This window comes from Ursus americanus, chromosome 22 (assembly GCF_024610735.1).
Source record: "Ursus americanus isolate L20-20 chromosome 22, mUrsAme1.1.p, whole genome shotgun sequence".
NCBI classification, from domain to species: domain Eukaryota; kingdom Metazoa; phylum Chordata; class Mammalia; order Carnivora; family Ursidae; genus Ursus; species Ursus americanus.
In genome coordinates this window covers 33,324,071-33,342,682 of record NC_142148.1, presented here as the reverse complement: position 1 = coordinate 33,342,682, position 18,612 = coordinate 33,324,071, and the positions used below count along the sequence as shown (strand labels likewise).

Sequence of the window (18,612 nt, the reverse complement as noted above, 5' to 3'; positions counted from 1 at the left end):
CCATTGTCACAAACCAAGTCCACACTACAGGCTCTCTTGACTGCACTAATATAATAACCCTACTAATCTTTTGCATCCTGCTTGCCCTTTCTATCCTTCAATTTGGTCTCTTCAATCAATAGAAATTTTTTTTCAAAACCTAAATCAGGTGATATCCCTACCTCCACCCAGGATTTAGTCTTGTTAGGATAAAAACCAAAATTGCTAATGTATGGGTTTCACCCTTGACTACCTTTCCTTCCCCATTTTGTATTTTCTTCTTGCTTCCGATGCACTATCTACCTTGCACTTTCAATTCCTTGAACATACCATGGTCTCTCCTACCATAGGACCTTTGCATGCACTATTTTTTCTCTCTAGAAAGATATCCCTCCATCCATACACCCCTCCTCACTCCACTGGACCCCACATCATTTACTTACTTAGTTCCTACTCAGTTTCAGCCCCCAATTAAAAAACTACTTGCTCTAAGAAGTCCTACCTGATCTTTACCCTTCAATATCTACCCCATCCAGACCAGTCTGGATTTTTCTGTAATAAGTTTTCCTGAAACTATGTTCCTTTCCTTCAGAAAGGGTATCTCCATTTGTAGCTCCACATTCCTTTATGTGATCATTTGTTTTTTCAATAAACCATGGTTTCCCCAGAAGCTGGCATGGTGCTGACGCATTAAATGATTTCAAGAAAGGTTTGAATGAATAAATGCACAACAATGAAGATCTGGGGATAGTGTAAGTATATGGAGGCATCTGGGGATGGGAAAGGATACAATGCCAACCTTCTCTGAAGCCTAAGGTACTCCAGGGATATTTCTTCTCTACAGCTAGTTTCGAGTTACAGACTCTGTGGCCCAATGCCAGCTAATATACATGTTATTATGGGGTGTGTGTTGTGTGTGATTTACGAACTTACTCCTTCCTGCTTCCAATTCACTTTTCTGTTTTTATTTTCCCCATATCTTATTTTCTCCATTTATTCTCGACAGATTTTATCTTTCTATTCTGCATGCACTATTGTCAGCTACGTTCTGCCTTCTCACAAACAAAGCTACCTTTAAATAAATAACATTTATAATTATTAATCCCAATCCTTATTGTACTGTCAAAGCTCTGAAGTCCAAGTTGAGAACCAATCCCACTGGCTCTGTGACAACCCAGCATCCAGTTCGTTACTGGACAAAAAGCAAGACAAACCTCATTGTCTCAGTATGATTATTTTTTTGCCCTTGAGGCTACTTAGAGTTTCTGTCACATGCTCTTCCTTATCCACTCCATGCTGTCCCTGAATTCTCCTGCATTTCTGGTCATGTAACAAAATTAAGATAAATGAAGCAGACGCAGAACCTATTTAGACTCTAGCATCCAGTGAAAATAATGGACAGTGAGATCATATTTAAACCTGTGCTGTGATGTCTTTGGGCTTACCTTGAAACCATTTTTCTAGGACAGGTAACTGTCCTGGGGTTGGTGCTTGGTCTATCAACAACTGTTTTCCAGGGTCTCCTCTCAGAGATATATTTGCATCCATCTGACATTGATTCATGCAGCCAGATGGCAAAGGACAGAGCTGGGTCATTCCACACAAAGTGTGACCTACTTACAGGTCCAACAATCTGCGGTTTAATACTAAATAAAAGTATCGAGCCTCTGAGTTTAAAAAAATGCAGTTTGGTTTGTTGGTTATTGTACAGGCAGCATGAACAGTCTGAATTCTGGATGCATCAGTTCCAACCAGCAAGGGGATAAGATGTTACACTGACTCCCCAAGACTGGGTGGATAAGGTGTGCAGTGGGTGCCATTGCCAACTCAGTGAGGTGCTGACAAAAGCCACTGAGAACCAGGAGGGAACATTTATGCACCTATGCAACAAAATGTCACAAGCAGACAATTGTGATGACCTGTGACTTGCTCAGAAGTGTCCCAGGGAATTTTGAATGTGCGAAATCTTCAAGGGCCTTCTGAACTGAGAGGTGGTAGAAACTAAATGCATCCGTATGTAAAAAGCCTTCCTGCTTTAAGCCTGTTCTCTGTTGAAAGAGGGTATGAATCAAAAGGATAAGAACTGAATCAGGGCGTCCCACAAAAAACAAGGACGCAATTAGGACCTGTGCCCCCATATCAAGACATAATTGGTTTAAAATGGCCTTGTCCAAAACTGGCTACAGACATGTCAAATCACATATTAATATTTCAGTATGATATAAAACTGGGTAAAGTGTATATTAATTGATTAGAATGCTAATATAATACTGTATTAGGGAAAAATATCATCTCTGTTCTCCCAAGTTCACATCTTAATTTTATTGCCACAGATCAAAGGTAGGAACTATTGTTCCTTTAATCTGTCTTGGAATTCAGAAGTGTTTTCTCAACGGGGCCTTTCAGTACCATTTCTGAGGAAGATGTAGGACCATGTTTAGGAAATTTTTCCAGCGACTCATGTTCTACTGCCTTTTCATTTGCTTTCTGGTGGAAACTGACATTGGTGCAATGATCGGCTTTTGCATCTTAAAGCTCTTCCTACCACTGATTATTCTCATCCTTCAATGTGCATGCTGCCCGTAGGCATCACTGTAGAATTAGTTAAGAGATCCCGCTCCTACCTCTTTGATACATTGGCCTCCAAATTGCTCAGGTCTTGATTTTACTCTGACCTTTTTAGGCCGCTGCTCCTGACAGCTGGAGGCCAGCCCACTGATATATGTTGACATTAGTATCGATAATTGATACTAATGGGTTCATTTCCTTTCATCTTATTTGGTACTTATTTATTTTTTTACATTCTTATTGACGATATTCTCTATGCTGTACTTTTCATCCCTGGGACTTAATTATTTTTTAACTGGAAGTTTGAACCTCTTACTTCAGGATTCCTTGTGATTTTTTTCTTGCTTTCTTTTGGATTACTTTTTCCAGCCTCATTTTTTTTTTCTCTCTCTGAAACATATGAAGTTGTATACTCCTTTTATTCTCTTAGTAATACCAGACATTTCAATATTTATCACCATCAAGGATTCATCAATATCTTTGCCCTCTTGCTGAACAACACAAGGACTTAGGATAATTTGATACCAATGCCCACTTCTTGAATGATACAGAATCGTTTCATATGTTAGTTCTAATTTAACCCCCTAAGGCATTATCAACATTCTATATAAACAATGTTCATGTAGAATGTAGAATGACCTACCTATTGATAATTCTCTTTGGTCTTTATCCAGACTTTCCATCTGGATTAATTCTCCCTCTGACTAGCATTAAGGTTTATGATTTCCTTTAATGAAGGTCTGCTTATGGTAAATACTCAGCCCTCCCTGGCCGTCACCCCCATTCCCTGGGCTAGGCTGAAAATGTCTTTATTGCTGTCACTTTTAAGTAATAACTTTCTATGAGTACAAAACTCTAGACTGGCAAAAATGTTCTTTCAGCACATTGAAGATATTATCCCACTGTGTTCTTGCTTCCATCGTTACTGCTAAGAAACCAACTTTCTAAGAAAGTAATTGTCATTTCTCTAAAAGTAATTTCTCCTTAGTTGTTTTTAAGATATTTGCTTTGTCATTGGTCTTCTGAAACTTCAGTATGATGTATCTAGATATGGAATTGTTCAAAATGTATCTTGCTTGGGATTCCTGAATCTATGAATTTATATTTTTCATCACTTTTGAAATACAAGTTCTCCAAATATTCTCCTGTCCTCATTTTTGCTCATCTCTTCTTCTCACATTATCTATCGTGGTTCTTAATCTCTCTACCATATTTTTCATCTCTCTGACACTCTGCTATATTCTGAGTAATATTATAGGTCTCTTTTAAAATCTCCTAAGTCTCTCTCTATTGCTGGAATGCTGAAATTTAAAATGTATTGTATTTTCATTTATATGTATTATTCATTTCATTCATTGCATTGAAATCAATTTGTTTTCAAAATACTTCATCCCCATTTTCAGTCAATTGCTTTTGACACATATTGTCAATTCTAAAATCAGTTGTTTAACCTTCTGTATGTCGTAGTTCCAAAATATAAAGTGTTATAGGGCTCATTCTGCTGCCTTTTTTTTTTCTGTAGGTTCTCATTCATGGGCTTTTTTAATATTCATTTTGTAACTGCTTTGATGAATGATATTTCTTGGAATTTTTTTTTTTTTAAAGAAAGAGAGTGCATGGGGGGGGGAGGTTGGAACAGAGAGACAGGGAGAGAGAGAATCTTAAGCAGGCTCCAGGTTCAGCATGGAGCCAGACACAGAGTTTGATCTCATGACCCTGAGATCATGACCGGAGCCGAAATCAAGAGTTGGATACTTAACCAAACGAGCCATCCATGCGCCCCTGATATTTCTTGGAAGTTTAACTGTAATAATAGCATAAGTTCTGGTTTGAAGATAGGCTCCATTATAGACAAATGGATTGATTATGCCAGGAGCCCAGAAGATTTCCAGTGGGGGACATATTTAAACTAAATCCTGGGTGTGTCAGATGGGTGAATTTAGGCTTCAAACCCACACGAGGGCTAGCTGGTGATCATGAATTCTCAGGGAGAATTTTTCCTCCTCTGTTCAACACCAAGTTTTAAGACCAGCCATTTTCTTGCAATTCTTTGAGATGATGGGTTCATTTTTTATTCATGCATGCTGTGAGGTTCTGTGGTCCTCTGCAATCCCAGGTTTATGGAGCGGGTCTCTTACTAAACTCCTCACTTTGCCTTCATTTCCTGTTCTTCCACTACCCACACATCATGAAAAAATTTCTAAGCTCAATGTCAACTTGACAGATACTTTCAAGGTGAAAAACAGCTTTACTGCTCTGTCATCTCTCTGGGTACCTGCCTTCACTTGGACTTTGTGCTTTGAGGATTCCTTAATTTCTTTCCCATTCACTGGTGCATTTAAACATATTTTAAAAGTTATACAGAGCTTTTATTTGTTTTTATTGGAAACTCAGGTCCCTCCAGTTTGCTTTTTTGATGTTTTCATAGCTTAGATCATCAGCAACAGATGTGGGTTTTTATATGGCTGAGGAAAACAGGTGACTTCAGGATTGCTTCAAAATCACTATAATTTTACTAAAAACCAATCAAGTCTGAAGGGCTCATTAACAGAAATACCATGATATCTAGGACTCATAATGGCTTCTTTTAGCCTGAATTGGATTTTTTTAAAACCAGAAATAGAAAGAAAGAGGGTACTTGCAAGAAGTGGATCCAGATGAACAGTTAGAGAAAAGCTTAAATTTCAAACAATCTCCCACTTAAAACTAACTTTTAGCAGTAAGAGAGTCTTTTACGCTAAAATGCAGAATATTTGTGATCACCCAGATAATATACACATTATTTCCAGAAACACATGCAAACATACGATACAGATAGCTAGAAAGCATCCCTTGACCACTTCCCCAATCCCGGTCCCCTCCCCCAACCTAACCATGGTTTAAAAGTTTGATGTGTAAAAGTCTAGAACTTTCTATTTATTCTTATTCATATTCATACCTCTGCACATACACAGAGACATCGAGTTTGTTTCGCATTTTAGAAAAATATATAGGCGATATGGTCTTCTGCATGTCTGAACATGGTTTTGAGTTCTCTCTTGCTTAATAGATGTATCAGTCCTCCATTAAATCCTTTCACAGTTTTGTGAAGACTTGATTTCCATTTCTTCAAACTTCCAGATTTTCTGTACAGAATCCCGATCCCATTCTGACTTTCAATTTGTGACTGGTAGTTCCCTTCCTGGAAATATTTAGACATTTCTCTTTGTTCTTGGTGTTCCAAAATTTCCCAGCATTAGGACTTATGGTGGACCTTTTCTTTCTTATTGTTGGGCAATCAGTTTAGCTCTTCAGCCTGTTAACTAATGTTCTTCAGTAGTGAAAATGTTTCTTATCTGATCTCTATGAGAATCTGCTTCCCTCAGTTTTCTCTTTCTGGTGTCCGTCTCACTTGGGGGCCTTTCTGGACACTTAGCTTTTCTTTTCTTTTTCTGCAAAATCAGTTACCTTCCTTCCATTTGCCTTCTACATTCTAATTATATGCTGATATCCTCTACAGTATTATCACCTGTTTTGTACTCTTCGACTCTTTTTTTTCCCTCTTAACCATCATTTTAGGAGAAACCATTTAAAAACCAGTTCTAGGAATATGTCCAACAGAAATGCACAAGACTCCTTAAGAATATCTACACATAGATTATATAAATATGTGTTACCTATTTTATAGTTTGTCCTTTTCTATTATACATAATTATATTATTATACATAATTATATGTATATATATTATCTATGAGAGTGAGAGGGAGAAATGGTATTGCTGCTATAGAGGAAAATTTGTTGACCTTTAAAATTTAAATTGCATTCAGTGCATAATGAAATTCTTTTTTTTTTTTACTCTATAAGTTTTTAATTGTCTTGTAATCAGCAGATAATTTTAATCTTTAAGCCCGTATAGGTCTTACTTCTTTTTGTGTGTTGCGTTGTCATTCACTGAGATGAAATATGACTGGGGGAAGAGAGTAGCTGGGAGTGAAGCTGGGGCAACAAAATAAGGAAGCTGGAGACTAGATTTCTGGCCTGGTCCAGCACTATCTGTAAGCAGACCTTTCTTGGCCTCTTTTCGCATCTGCTAAATGCAGGCGTCAGTCCACCTTATTTCAAATCCCTTTGTGTTTCTTATTGTCTATGCAATTTTCTAGGATTCTCCACTTTGGGTTTCTCAGGGTTAGCAGTAGCTTTTCCCCCACCTTTGGATGGTGATAAATTTAATGTGCCCATGGCTCGTCAACACATTTTTGTGTGAATAATGAAAAGAGCAGAGCATGGCACTATAGTCTGAACACACGATGTTGTCACAAGTCCAGTGGAAAAATCCGCTGTTAAGTCAGAAAGGATAAATCTGGGGAAATGCCATTCCTGGACACTGGAGGTAATGAAAGCGAAGCCCTCAAGGTTATGTAATCCATTTTTCAATTAATATGCTTCCCTCCCCCTTTAATGGTGTATAAATTAATAGCAGCTGAGAAGGAATCAAGGCAGGAACACAGAGGAAAGTGGAGTGGAACAAACAATGTGGTAGAGCAGAAATTACATTTACCGACATCCGCACAACAGACAAGGGAAGCATACGGGCTAAAATCAAAGGGGACTGGGTTGCTAAACTAACGGACATTTTACCTGGATAGCGAGTGTACAGATAGCCGTGCAAAAAGATACAGTGAGGTGTCTGTTCGCTGCTGACATAGAAGGATGTGCATAATATTTGCATGTGCTTTGAGAAAATTAATGGATTAACACATTTGATAGGTAATGCACATGGGGCAAAATTCAAAGAGGTCAAGAGGCTATTATTCAGGGGTGCTCATCCCCTCCCAGTATTGTACCATAATACAATTTTACTGGCAATAAGCTACTGTGTACCAACACAGGCTTCTTTAGATTAGAGGTATGTACCAAAACAATGAGTAAATCTGGCTTTTAATATGTCTACATATTTAATATTTATGTATTTTATATTTATATATTATTTTATGTTTATATATATATGTATGTGTGTGTGTGTGTGTGTGTGTCAGTATGTATCATGCATAGATGGGGATGGAGTGCTACTTTTAAATAGATTGCTCTCCAATTTAAAGAGATAAAAGATTTGATTTGATCTGATTTTTTTTTTTTTTTTAGGGGTAGGTAGGGAAAAGGGAGAGGGAATCCCAAGCAAGCTCCACGCTCAGCATGGAGCCCAACACGGGGTTCAATCTCACAACCCTGAGATCATGACCTGGGCCAAAATCAAGAGTCAGGCGCTTAACCGACTGAGCCACCCAGGTGCCCACCAAAGAGATAAGAGATTTTAAAAAGAAAACCTATTGTCTGTTCTACTTTGATAAGTGAGTGAGCACTATAATTCCAAGATTAGAGATCTAGGTGATAAAATCGTTATCAGTCTGCAGTCTCTAGGTTTTCCAATAAAATTAGCTTTAATCTTTAGACAGAATATTCCTAGAGGCCAGAAACCTGGTGAAAACAATGACAAGTGCAATGCAGCTGGCGGCCCCCTGGGTATCTTCACTTGTCATCTTGGGATCTTGTAAAACCTCACATAACAGCTGTTTTCACATTTTAGTTTGCAGGCAGGACTAACACACAGAGGGACTGTAGAAATATAATTGATTACGGTAAACTCTGACCAACACAGCAAACAATTTATTTAGGCACAAGGTTTAAAGAAAAGGAAAAAAACTATTTCAAACCCTCCCACCCCCAGCTGAGCCCAATTCTGGCAGTCACACCAGGATGGAGAGAAGACCCACAGGTCACATGGAAACTTCGCAGATTCTGTGCCCTTGCAGGGACATACGTTCACTTAGAAATACATCTATAGGCTAAATCTATTGAAATATCACCAGGAAAGTGGCTGTCAAGAGTCAGTCTAATTAATTTGTCTGTTGGGAAGATTTTATTTTAGAGCCGATCTTAACAGAAAGACGTCCTGAGCAGTTACAGATGAAATGCCCATTTCAAAAAAACACACATTTCTGGTTCTAGCTCAGCAGGGTTGAGCATAATTTTCAGCCATGAAATAGCAAACACTTCTTCTCAACATATGAATTTAAAGGCTTTGACTAAAAATTTTGCCAAAGCTTTTGACAAGAGTTCACCGTGGTAGAGAAGAACATAAGAGAAAACAGGAAAAGGCAGGCTCCACCTAGGCCAGTGTGCCTTTGTTCCCCTGCGACCCAACCTTCATGAAACTGTTATTCACCTCATTACAAACATCTCTCTGCCACAGCAGGTGTTGGGTTGGGAGGGGACACGGTGTCCAGGAAACCTGCAATCAGGTTAGCAAACTCCCAGGAGACCCGTTCCTTTTCAATTGACTCGGAATGTCCAGCAGTGCCTACCACAGCCCCTGAGCTGTCCGCCTGTGAAATGGCTGTCATTTGAGTCACAATGGAAACACGTCCCTGAGCCACTTTCCCTGGAGTTGTAGGAGCCGCACTTCTAATGACAGAAAGGAAAGCTGTCCGAGCCTTTCCAACCATTAAAGAAAAGACAATTTCCTTACAGTTGCTTCAAAATTCCACTCCCTATAGAACTGGTTTTAAAAGCTTCTTGCATGAACCAGTCTCTTGGGGTTAAGTTCAGCTTTTCAAAGATGTCCTTCTTGATTTTTGGCTCCTCAAAATGGCGGCTAAGTTTATTTCAGAACTCAGACTGCCATCAAAGCGGGAGAAGAGGAGTCAGCAGGCTCGGACTTATAGGGCTTCCTTCAATGTCTTCACAGGTCTCTGCTGTGAAGTGGCTGGTCTAGATTTCTCCACAGACTAATGGCTGCTGGCCCTCTGGGGTGACTGATTGGTCGTCACTGCTTGTGTCCATGGTCTGAGCCAACTAGCCTGAGGGAGCATCTTTGTCTTGTTCTTAGGCTTCCACCAGCCCCCTCAATACCACCACTTTTTGTCGCCAGGGCACACAGGACATTTCCTGTTCCCTCTATGACGCACATGATATGGGAACCTTCCAGATTTTGATCCGGAGAGTAGAAGTAGACAGAGTACATACAAATCTCACCTCCTGCTCTATTCTCTCGCCCTACTTCTTTCCACAGTTCTCAGGGTTGGAAGGCGCACACTTTCCTCTTCCTCTGTGGCACACCCTGAGTCCTGTCATCGCTGGTGTATGGCAAAACTCCACCCCTTAGGCTGTCTGTGTCCAAAGAAGTTGAAGGAATTTGGAGAAATCCCTTCCACTCTTGAAATCTCTTGTTTTTTAAGATTCTAGCCTGCTAATAAGAATCTTCTCCCTCAGGGAGCCCTGTCCATTCCTTTCCTGGAGCTATGATTTAGGAAGTATAGGGAGGGAAGGAGGATGCTTAAAGAGAAAAGAAAATATATCAGTTTATTATGTGCAAAGTAGTTTCATTGTTACACAGGGCAGAGTGAATTCTAATTACGGCACATTAAATGTGGAAGTTTCTTGATCTACGGGTGATTTGTGTAGCCATCATGCAGCCTTTGTGAGTGTTCTGGGATCACCATGCAAGCTCTATCCGTATTATTGTTAATGTACTAAATAGCAAGAGAAAACGACCCAACATTTAACTGGTGTCCAGGGAAACTCTTTATTGTTCTTGATAGTTTATGCCGCACGCTCATTAAGATCTCATTCTTCCCCTGAAGAACTCTGATTCATCAGAGAAAAACACAACCTTGACGAACAGTAAGATACGTGATATATTTAGTCATCTCATGATAAACTAGACTAGACCATAAGTTAGAAGTACCAATTAATCTCTTCTCAAATGGATGTTCCCTTATTCCCTACATTCCCCATGACTATTCCAGATTTCTGCTTCCCTTCAAGTCTGGACTTCTGGAAGAGTGTTAGATAAGCAGTCCCTCCTTCCTTGCTTTCTGTTTATCCCACTCTTATCCTGTCCCCATTCTCGCCTTCCCACTGACCCATCACTAAGGATGATGGCACCAGGGGCTTTCTGGTTATGAAAGTCAAAGAACACCTTTCTGTACCACTCAGTCACTGTAGACACTGCATATCATTTTGTTCCTCTTGGCTTCTCTGACAGTCTTGGTTTCCCTCCCATCTCAGAGGCTGTACCCTTTCTGTCTCTTTCAGGCTCTATCTCCTCTACCAGACGTCTTAAAATGAAGAGTTATCTGGATCTGAGTCTTGGGAATCCCTTCTTTTTTCCCTTCCTAGCCAACAATTTTAGCCATTTTACGTTCAAAGTCATTCTAGATTCATGATTCTCAAATTTTTGTGGATGTAAGTTACACCCAGAGAAAGGGTGAAAACCTCCAATCATTTTATCTTTGCTGCTTGAATTTCTTCTTCTATAATCACCCTCATAAGAGTCTCATACAGTGTTATGGCAATAAAAGAAATCCTAAATGAACAGGATTTTCTTGAAAAAGCAAGATGCATTGTGGTGTCCGTTTGATGTGTCAACCTAGAGCAAGAAGTTGAGTCCCTTATTTGCTCTGTAACCTTAGACAGGTACTTTCACTTTTTGGGCTTCAGATTTTAGAGACCACAGGCATGACTTAATTGTAGTGTTAATCAGAGATTGAATGTGATTTCTGCCAAATGGCATTTCATTTTCAAAACATGAGCACCTCCTTACTTGTCTCGAAGTGGTATAAAAGGGCAACAGTGGAGGGGAGCCTGGGTGGCTCAGTCGGTTAAGCATCTGACTTTGGCTCAGGTCATGATCTTGGGGTCCTGAGATGGAGCCCCGTGTTAGGCTCTCCACTGAGGATGGAGTCTGCTTATCCCTCTCCCTCTGCCTCTCCCCCGACTTGTGCTCTCTCCCTCCCTCTCTCTCTCTCAATTTTGCTCTCGCCCTCAAATAAATAAATATAATCTTAAAAAAAAAAAAAGAGCAACAGTGGGGAGAAATGCTTCCTACAGAATATTAAAGCTTAATCTGAAAACCGCTATTTACCCCAGAGGTTTACTATTCTATTTCACTTATTGTCACTTAAAACTTTAAGTAGGAACAAAAGTGTCCCCTTTCAAACGAATGAAGCAAGTAAGTATAAGCTTAGTATTAGCTGCACGGTGGTAGCCGTGGGAGGGATATCAGGTTGCAGCTGAGGCAATTTTCGGGTAGAAGACATTGCTGGTTGTTAATGCTACATTGTCAATGTTTATGCTTTAGGGGACTTTTCTGTTGCACCCAAAATATTTTATATGCAGGGACTGAGAGTCCACGGGTCAGCAGGGCAGCACTGCCCTTTTCTGGTGAAGGAAACAAAGGAATATAGGCTTTAAAAAGGTAATAAACTACATTTCAGCAGAAAGTTTTGTTTTGTTTATAAGGATGGGTAATAACGTTTGCGGCTGTGGTAAGCAGCAATAGGAACCCTGCAAACATCTGTGAGCTGAGTTTTGGTACCTTTATTTTTAATATAATTTGTTTAATTCTAAGTGTATATAATTTACATTTTTATAATGGCCACGTTTAACAACTGGCTCACAGAATCCCTGAAAAATTTAAAAATTCACTTCTTGTGAGCTAGTCTGACCAACTCCAAGTCACCACTGGCTTGTCTTCAGAGAATAAAGGAAAATTAATATTAATATTTGCTTGAGCAATATTTAATTACATTTGAGTCTGAGAGGTGCACGCTTAATTTAGGTGTTTTTTGTACTTGTTAATTTTCTAGAACTCTGTATCTATCAATAGGTAAATCAAAAACAGTGATTACAATCATCATATATTAGATCAATAGATGATGGTTTTCTGTAATTTGTGTGAGCTGAGTGTGAGTAGGTCTCACCTCCTCTCAGAAAAAAAAAAAAAAAGAACCCAGAGAAAAAGATATTTGCTTGTTGAATGAATGACATGTTTTATGGACAGAATCTTATGTTGAAGCACCAACATATGTGACTTACTTGGAGATGAGGCCCTTAAAGATGTAATTAAGTTAAATGAGGTCATAATGGTGGCATCCTAATCTGACAGGACCGGCGTCCTTGTAAGAAGAGGAAGAGACACCAGAGCGCTCTCTTGTGCACAGGGGCAGGTCAAAGGCCATTGGAGGTTACAGCAAGAAGGCACCGTCAGCAGGCCGAGGAGAGACACCTCACAGAAACCAAGCCTGCTGGCACCTCGACCTTGGGCTTGTGAGGAGATAAGTTTCTGTTGTTTAGGCCACCTGTCTGAGATATTTTGTTATGGCCACCCAAACGGACTAATACAACATGAAAACAACACAATTCCATAGCAGTTAACATGACACTCATACCTCAGGCGCTGTCACGAGGTCACGAGGAATTTTTTCCTCCTCTGCTTGATAAACTTCTACTTAACCCTACAGGTCAAGGGTTACCACCTCTGGGAAGCCTTCCTTGGTTTTCCCCAGTATGTGTCAGGCCTTTCCTCCCCTGTAAACAGCTCTATTATAATGATGATCATAGTGTTTTTGTCCTAACACAAATCCTTTGAGTCCTTTACTTTTTTAAAAGTTATTTATTTATTTTAGAAAGAGAGAGAGAGAGAGAGAGCATGAGGGGAGGGGTAGAGGGAGAGGGAGAGAGAGAATCATCAAGCAGACTCCCCGCTGAGCACAGAACCCAATGTGGGGTTCCATCTCAGGACCCTGAGATCATGACCTGAGCCAAAATCAAGAGTCAGCTGCTTAACTGACTGAGCCAGCCAGGTGCCCCTACCTTTGAGACCTTTAAAGAAAGCTAGATTGCATGTGAGAAATTAAGAGTCAGCATACCGCCTACTTGTGCTGCCTGTATGTTAGCCACTGGCCACATGTGGCTATCGGCCCTTAAATTTAAATAAAATTTAAATACAATTAAAAATTCCATTCCTCAGTTGCATTAGCCACACTTAAATACTTAATAATGACCTGTGGCTCGTGGCTACTGCATTGAGCTCTCAGACATGGAACATTTCCATCCCTGCAGAAAGTTCTATAGGCCAGAGCTGCACTGGACTGTAAGCAATTTGAGGTGAGGGGCAAGTTTTGCCATCTTTTTTGCATTGCTTTATTGTCCCAGCATCTAGCCTATATACAGTAGGCATCCAGTAAGTATTAGCTGAATTATTATAAGAAAAAAAATAGCACTATTACCTAGTTGCAGCTCCTTAAAGCATTCGTAGTTCTAGAGATCACAGAAATAAACACACCTATATAAATGTGTTTTTGATTGGCAAGGAAAATGCTAAAAATAAGCAATTTTCATTTTTCCTGGGATGAGAACACGAAGATGCATTAAGATGTAATTATAGAATTCATCTCAGGTGTTAATATAGCAATCTATAGTTGTTAATTCGGAAGCACAATATCGATTCTAATTTATTTTTTTCTAGGTCATCTCTGCTTCATTGCTCTATAAGTGACCCTATGGACTCATTAAATCTTTCAGCATGATATTTATGCAACCCTATTTAATGAGTCCTCCAACACCTTGAATTCTCTGGATCTCATACCTATTATTTCAGTGGCAAACTTCTGAGTTTAATTAATCATACTCTTCCTGGACACAAAAGAGGTCAGGAAAAGGTTGCCCAGTCGTACACAACTCTCTGCTTGTAGACTGCCCCTTTGTCATCACATTTAAAGATCTTTGAAGAGACCCACAATAACCCTTGGGAATCTAGGTATTTAGGTGTTCCTACACTAGGAAATTTTTCTTTGTTTCTTGCTTAAATGTTTCATAAGTTACCTCAGAGCAGTTCCCTTCACTCAAACTCTGGAGCAAAAGGAGAAGCCCCATCCTGTGACATGACAGAGAACTAAATACCATCCAAAAAAAGATGTTTTTCTTCCAAGATGTTCCTTAGATTTCCTAGTCACTTCAAGGATAAACACCAGGGCTGAGTACATATTATTTGAATGAATAAATGAAAGCCATAAAGCCTTGGTGCAAAGCCCAGTGTGTACCCTCACTTCTATCCCACATCATTCAGGACACTAATTTCCGAGTGGGAGAAGGAGGCTGTAGTTAGTGAGGGTGCTCTGGAGGTCAAAAAGGAGAGAACGGCAAGAAGATCTCCAGGGAGCAAAGCAATTTAGTCTCCGGTTTGAACTCAGCACCGACAAGCACAAGCTAGATGGAGTAGAGAAGAAAGGAGGGAGAAGGAGAGTCCGGGTTGGAAGGGGAGAGAGTGTCCATCCTCAATCCTCATGCTTTAGAGAGGGGAGCAGTGAGCCCTAGCAGCCGTGGACAGAGAAAGTTGTGTCAAAATCCTTCTAACCCACCTGCGCAGGTCACACTGAGTCTCAGTCTCCCCTCTGCTGGGCATTACTTGCCCGCTGGGTGTGCTGAGCACAGAAAACAGCTGCCTGCCTCTCACCCATGGCCTGGGAGCTGCTGCCAACGCTGACCCCCGGAGCCGAGCCCTATGTTCACAGGGCTGGAAGTCCTGCGAGAGGTTCTTCTCTAAGACATCAGTTTAAAAACAAGTGATATTGAGAAACTTGAACATTCTGCCTATGTGATTTAATTCCTCTTGCTGTTGTGATCAGTCTGGGGGCTAAATCCCTGGCCACATTGGGTTGTGATCTTATGAAGGCTGGAGTATACCACCAGGAAGGAAACAGTGTTTGGTGTATGTGAATGTGTCCATCCCTTCTCGTGACTCGGAGAGATCTCTTTCCATCAACAGTGAGCCTGCTAGGTGGTCTCCCCATTTTACAGATGTGTATACTGAGGCACAGATGGTGCACCCTATTGCTTGCCTGTCCATGAAATGTGAGCAAGAGATATCACACCCCTGACATCTAGATCATAAAATCACAGTTTCAGATATTTACTGAGAACGCTGAGGGGCACAATACACAACACACGGTCTCCAAGGTTGGACACTCTTTGTATGACCTCGGGAAAGTTTATTAACTTTTTTGAACCTTAATTTCCTCTACTGTGCAATGTCGAGACGACCAGGATAACACATGTGATGTGCTTTGAAGGTGCTTGGCAACGTAGTAAGTATTCAATAATTGCTAGTTGTTTCTGTTATTGTTTAAATGTCAGGGGGAAAAAAACTTTTTAATGCTCTTCTATGGCCTTGAATTGCTCTTTATTCTTTAAAAGCAGGTAGGACCTGTGTTTTTTGCTCTTTTGTGCTCCCTATTAAAATTGAAATTGACACAGCCCAGAATAAAGAAGGCACTTAATGAATTCTTTGCATAAACTGATAATTTTCCAATGCTATATCACTGGCATTTTTATAGACATTGGTCCATATATCTCTATAGATATCTATAGATACCTATAGATATAGACCTATATATATATTTAGAGATATATATAGGTCTTTATGCAAAGGCTCATATATACACAAAATGAGCAAACATCCCTTTTGTTTATTTGCAATCTTGCTATATAGTGATTTGTATTTACTAAAACACAGAAGTTACTATGGTTAAAAGTATGACTAACCTTTTCAGCTCCATTTATTAATCTTCAGTGGATAACAAGAAATATACTTTTCATTAATGAAGGTTTGCATTCACAAATTTAAAAACATGAAATTTCAAGTATTTATGTGAGGAGTAGTCAGGATCAATCTTAGAGGAAAAAAATCACTCTTTTCTAGCAAATGCGCGATGGCTTTATCTACTATTACTGTTTATTCATTCATTTTGTGTTCAGCCGTAGTCTGTCAATGGAAATGTATGAGGTGAGGAGAAACATTTGGGGGAAATATTAAACGTGGCCCAAAAATGTACCTTTCATATACTGGCAGAGAAGGACTTTTTGTTCTTTTTCTCTACAAAACAGTGTAATTTTTTGTTCCGTTTTAGCAATGAAACCTATTTTCCCATGGAACATGTGAAATTGGTTTATTTTTATATTGCCTTTTATATGTGAAAAGCTGAAGGGACCAAACTAATGATGTGATTAAAGATTTTCTTAATGTCCGGGTATTGTGGGAATACCTATGTCTTTTGAAAACAAATATTTTTGCTCCACGGGAAGCTCAGTTGACCTTCTAAAGGAAAAACAAGTCAAGGACCAGCCATTAGAAGCCTGATGGAGCACAACAACCAAAATGGGGTACTTAGGTCTCTCTTGCATTTGTTTTGAAAAACAAAACCCAAGTCGTGTGTTCTGAGCTTCATTGCCATTTACCTCCTCGGAGAGAATTCGGTATCCTACCTGTGGTATTAAATGTTTCACAATAACTTTCAAAAACACCAGGACAGTGACAACAAACAAAAACAAGCAAAAATCCAATGATGCTGAAACCTGATGGCTTAAAAAATACCCTGAACATTTATAGACAAATGAAGAAGACATTGTCAAGGTCTCCCTGATGCCTTCTGGAAGAAATCAATATTGCCCGCCCCTCCCCTGCCCTACCTTTCCATATGGGCTTTATCACAACAAGGTCACAACAAGGTCACCTTTCCATATGGGCTTTATCACAACAAGATCGTCATCGTTGGGAGGACATGGAAGGAATTCATAGCCAGGCTGGGGCTTTGCTCTCAAATGTCATTCTCTGCCTTTCTCTAGTGTCATAGTCCATAGTAAAAAAATAAAAAGGTCTCAAAGGGTCAGGCTTGTGATTAGGTCGAAAACTTAAAATACAATAAACCTCCAGAAAAGTAGCTTAAAGCTTTTCCTTCCAGGTGCTACGTCCAGGAGGGGTAGGAATGTACTAGGTCCCTGCTTGTCAAATGTGGTCCATGGAAATGTGGCAACAAGGGCATCCCCTGGAATCAGGTGAGAAATGCAGATCTCAGGTCCCACCCAGACCTCTGGAATCAGAATATGCATTTTCATAGGACCTCCAGATAATTCATACACTCACTGAAGTTTGAGAAGTGCTGAGCTAGGGGCATCACTGCATGTGCTGATGGATGTAGAGGACAAGAAAGAAATCACAGCTTTTTTGGTTTTTTTCCCAGTAAAGTTGTTTTCACTAATTCTTCGACATGTTTCTAAACGTACTGCTTCCCAGATCAACAAGTGCTTGCAGATGAATACATCATAACGCTCATTGTATGTCTCTGCTTTCAATCCATCAGAATAGATGTATTCTGCTTTCTTTATAATCACAATAACACCTCTTTTCTCCCTGAAATGCACACGCACTGAAATGGCTTCGACCAGTTTTCTTATTGGCAAGAGGAACACAGTAGATTTCACGATGCATTTCCTCTGGCAAGTTAAAGTCCTCTCTAACATCTGATCTTCATTTTGTTCCAACCAGCAGCCCCTGGCCCAGCCATCCCTACTAGTGAGGTCTTTTCAAGAGCTCTTGATTTTAGAGAATCAGGAAATCCTGAGCTATCCCCTTAATTCAAAATGTCATGTGGGAATACAATGACTTTTGCTGGATTTTTAAAAGGACGGGTGTAGTCAGTTGAATGGAGTGGGTCAGGAAGACTCCCTGAGAGTTGATTTAATCCCACTGGAGTTCAAGATAATAAGACTGTGGGCAACCAGTGCTGCAAGAAGTAGGAACTTAAAAAGGTCTCAAAAGCAGAAATAACAGTGTGAGTGTACGAGAGAAAGATTGAGTTCTAAAAGGAAGCTAGTTTTGCAACTAGAGAAATAAAATGAAGAAAGGGGAAGAAGACAATAGGGAAGAATGAAATTGATGTCAAGAAGAGAGAGAACAATGATGAAAAAATAAATACCAGGGGAAGACAGGTAAAGATGAGGGTACATCACGGGTGTAGCTAGAAACTATGGCAGGAAAAGGATGTGAATGTAGAGAAAGGCTGGCAGGGGGCGGAGGCGGCGTGAAAAACAAAGGAACGAGTCCATGATGCCTGTAAACCTGATGGCCACATGCCACCCCTCTCTCAAAAGCGACCCCTCCCATCCAGTCCTACCTGGCCGGAAGGACGGTGGTCACCACTTGAGAGCTTGAGGGTTGGGGGGAGTAAAGTTGGGGGAAACAGAGGGATCCTCATGGCAAGTTTCCGACAAGAATGAGGAGGAACCGTCCCCCTGTGTGGGAAAAAAAGGGAGGCTGTCATTTTGGTGGCATTAAAATTGATTTCTAATCATTGGTTGTTTCAAATTCTTTGTCTGGGAGCTCTCTTGGAGTCCCTTCTAGAATAGAGATTTAAAATCTCCATCTCCTTTGTCTATTCCAACACTTCCGACCACAAATGCAATGAGAT

General features: G+C 40.1%; 1 protein-coding gene across 5 annotated transcripts in view; it reads right to left on the bottom strand.

Moving 5' to 3' along the window:
• PLCB1 (phospholipase C beta 1) overlaps positions 1 to 18,612 on the bottom strand; it is a 661,698-nt gene that overhangs the window by 53,437 nt on the left and 589,649 nt on the right. For 2 of the 5 annotated variants that reach the window (XM_045808896.2, XM_045808890.2), the window contains exon 32: positions 18,319 to 18,436. The exons of the other annotated variants lie outside the window; for them this stretch is intronic. In XM_045808896.2, coding sequence (XP_045664852.1) covers positions 18,338 to 18,436 — 99 coding nt within the window. In that variant the 3' untranslated portion in view covers positions 18,319 to 18,337. The remainder of the gene's footprint in view (positions 1 to 18,318; positions 18,437 to 18,612) is intronic. 5 annotated transcript variants of the gene reach the window in all.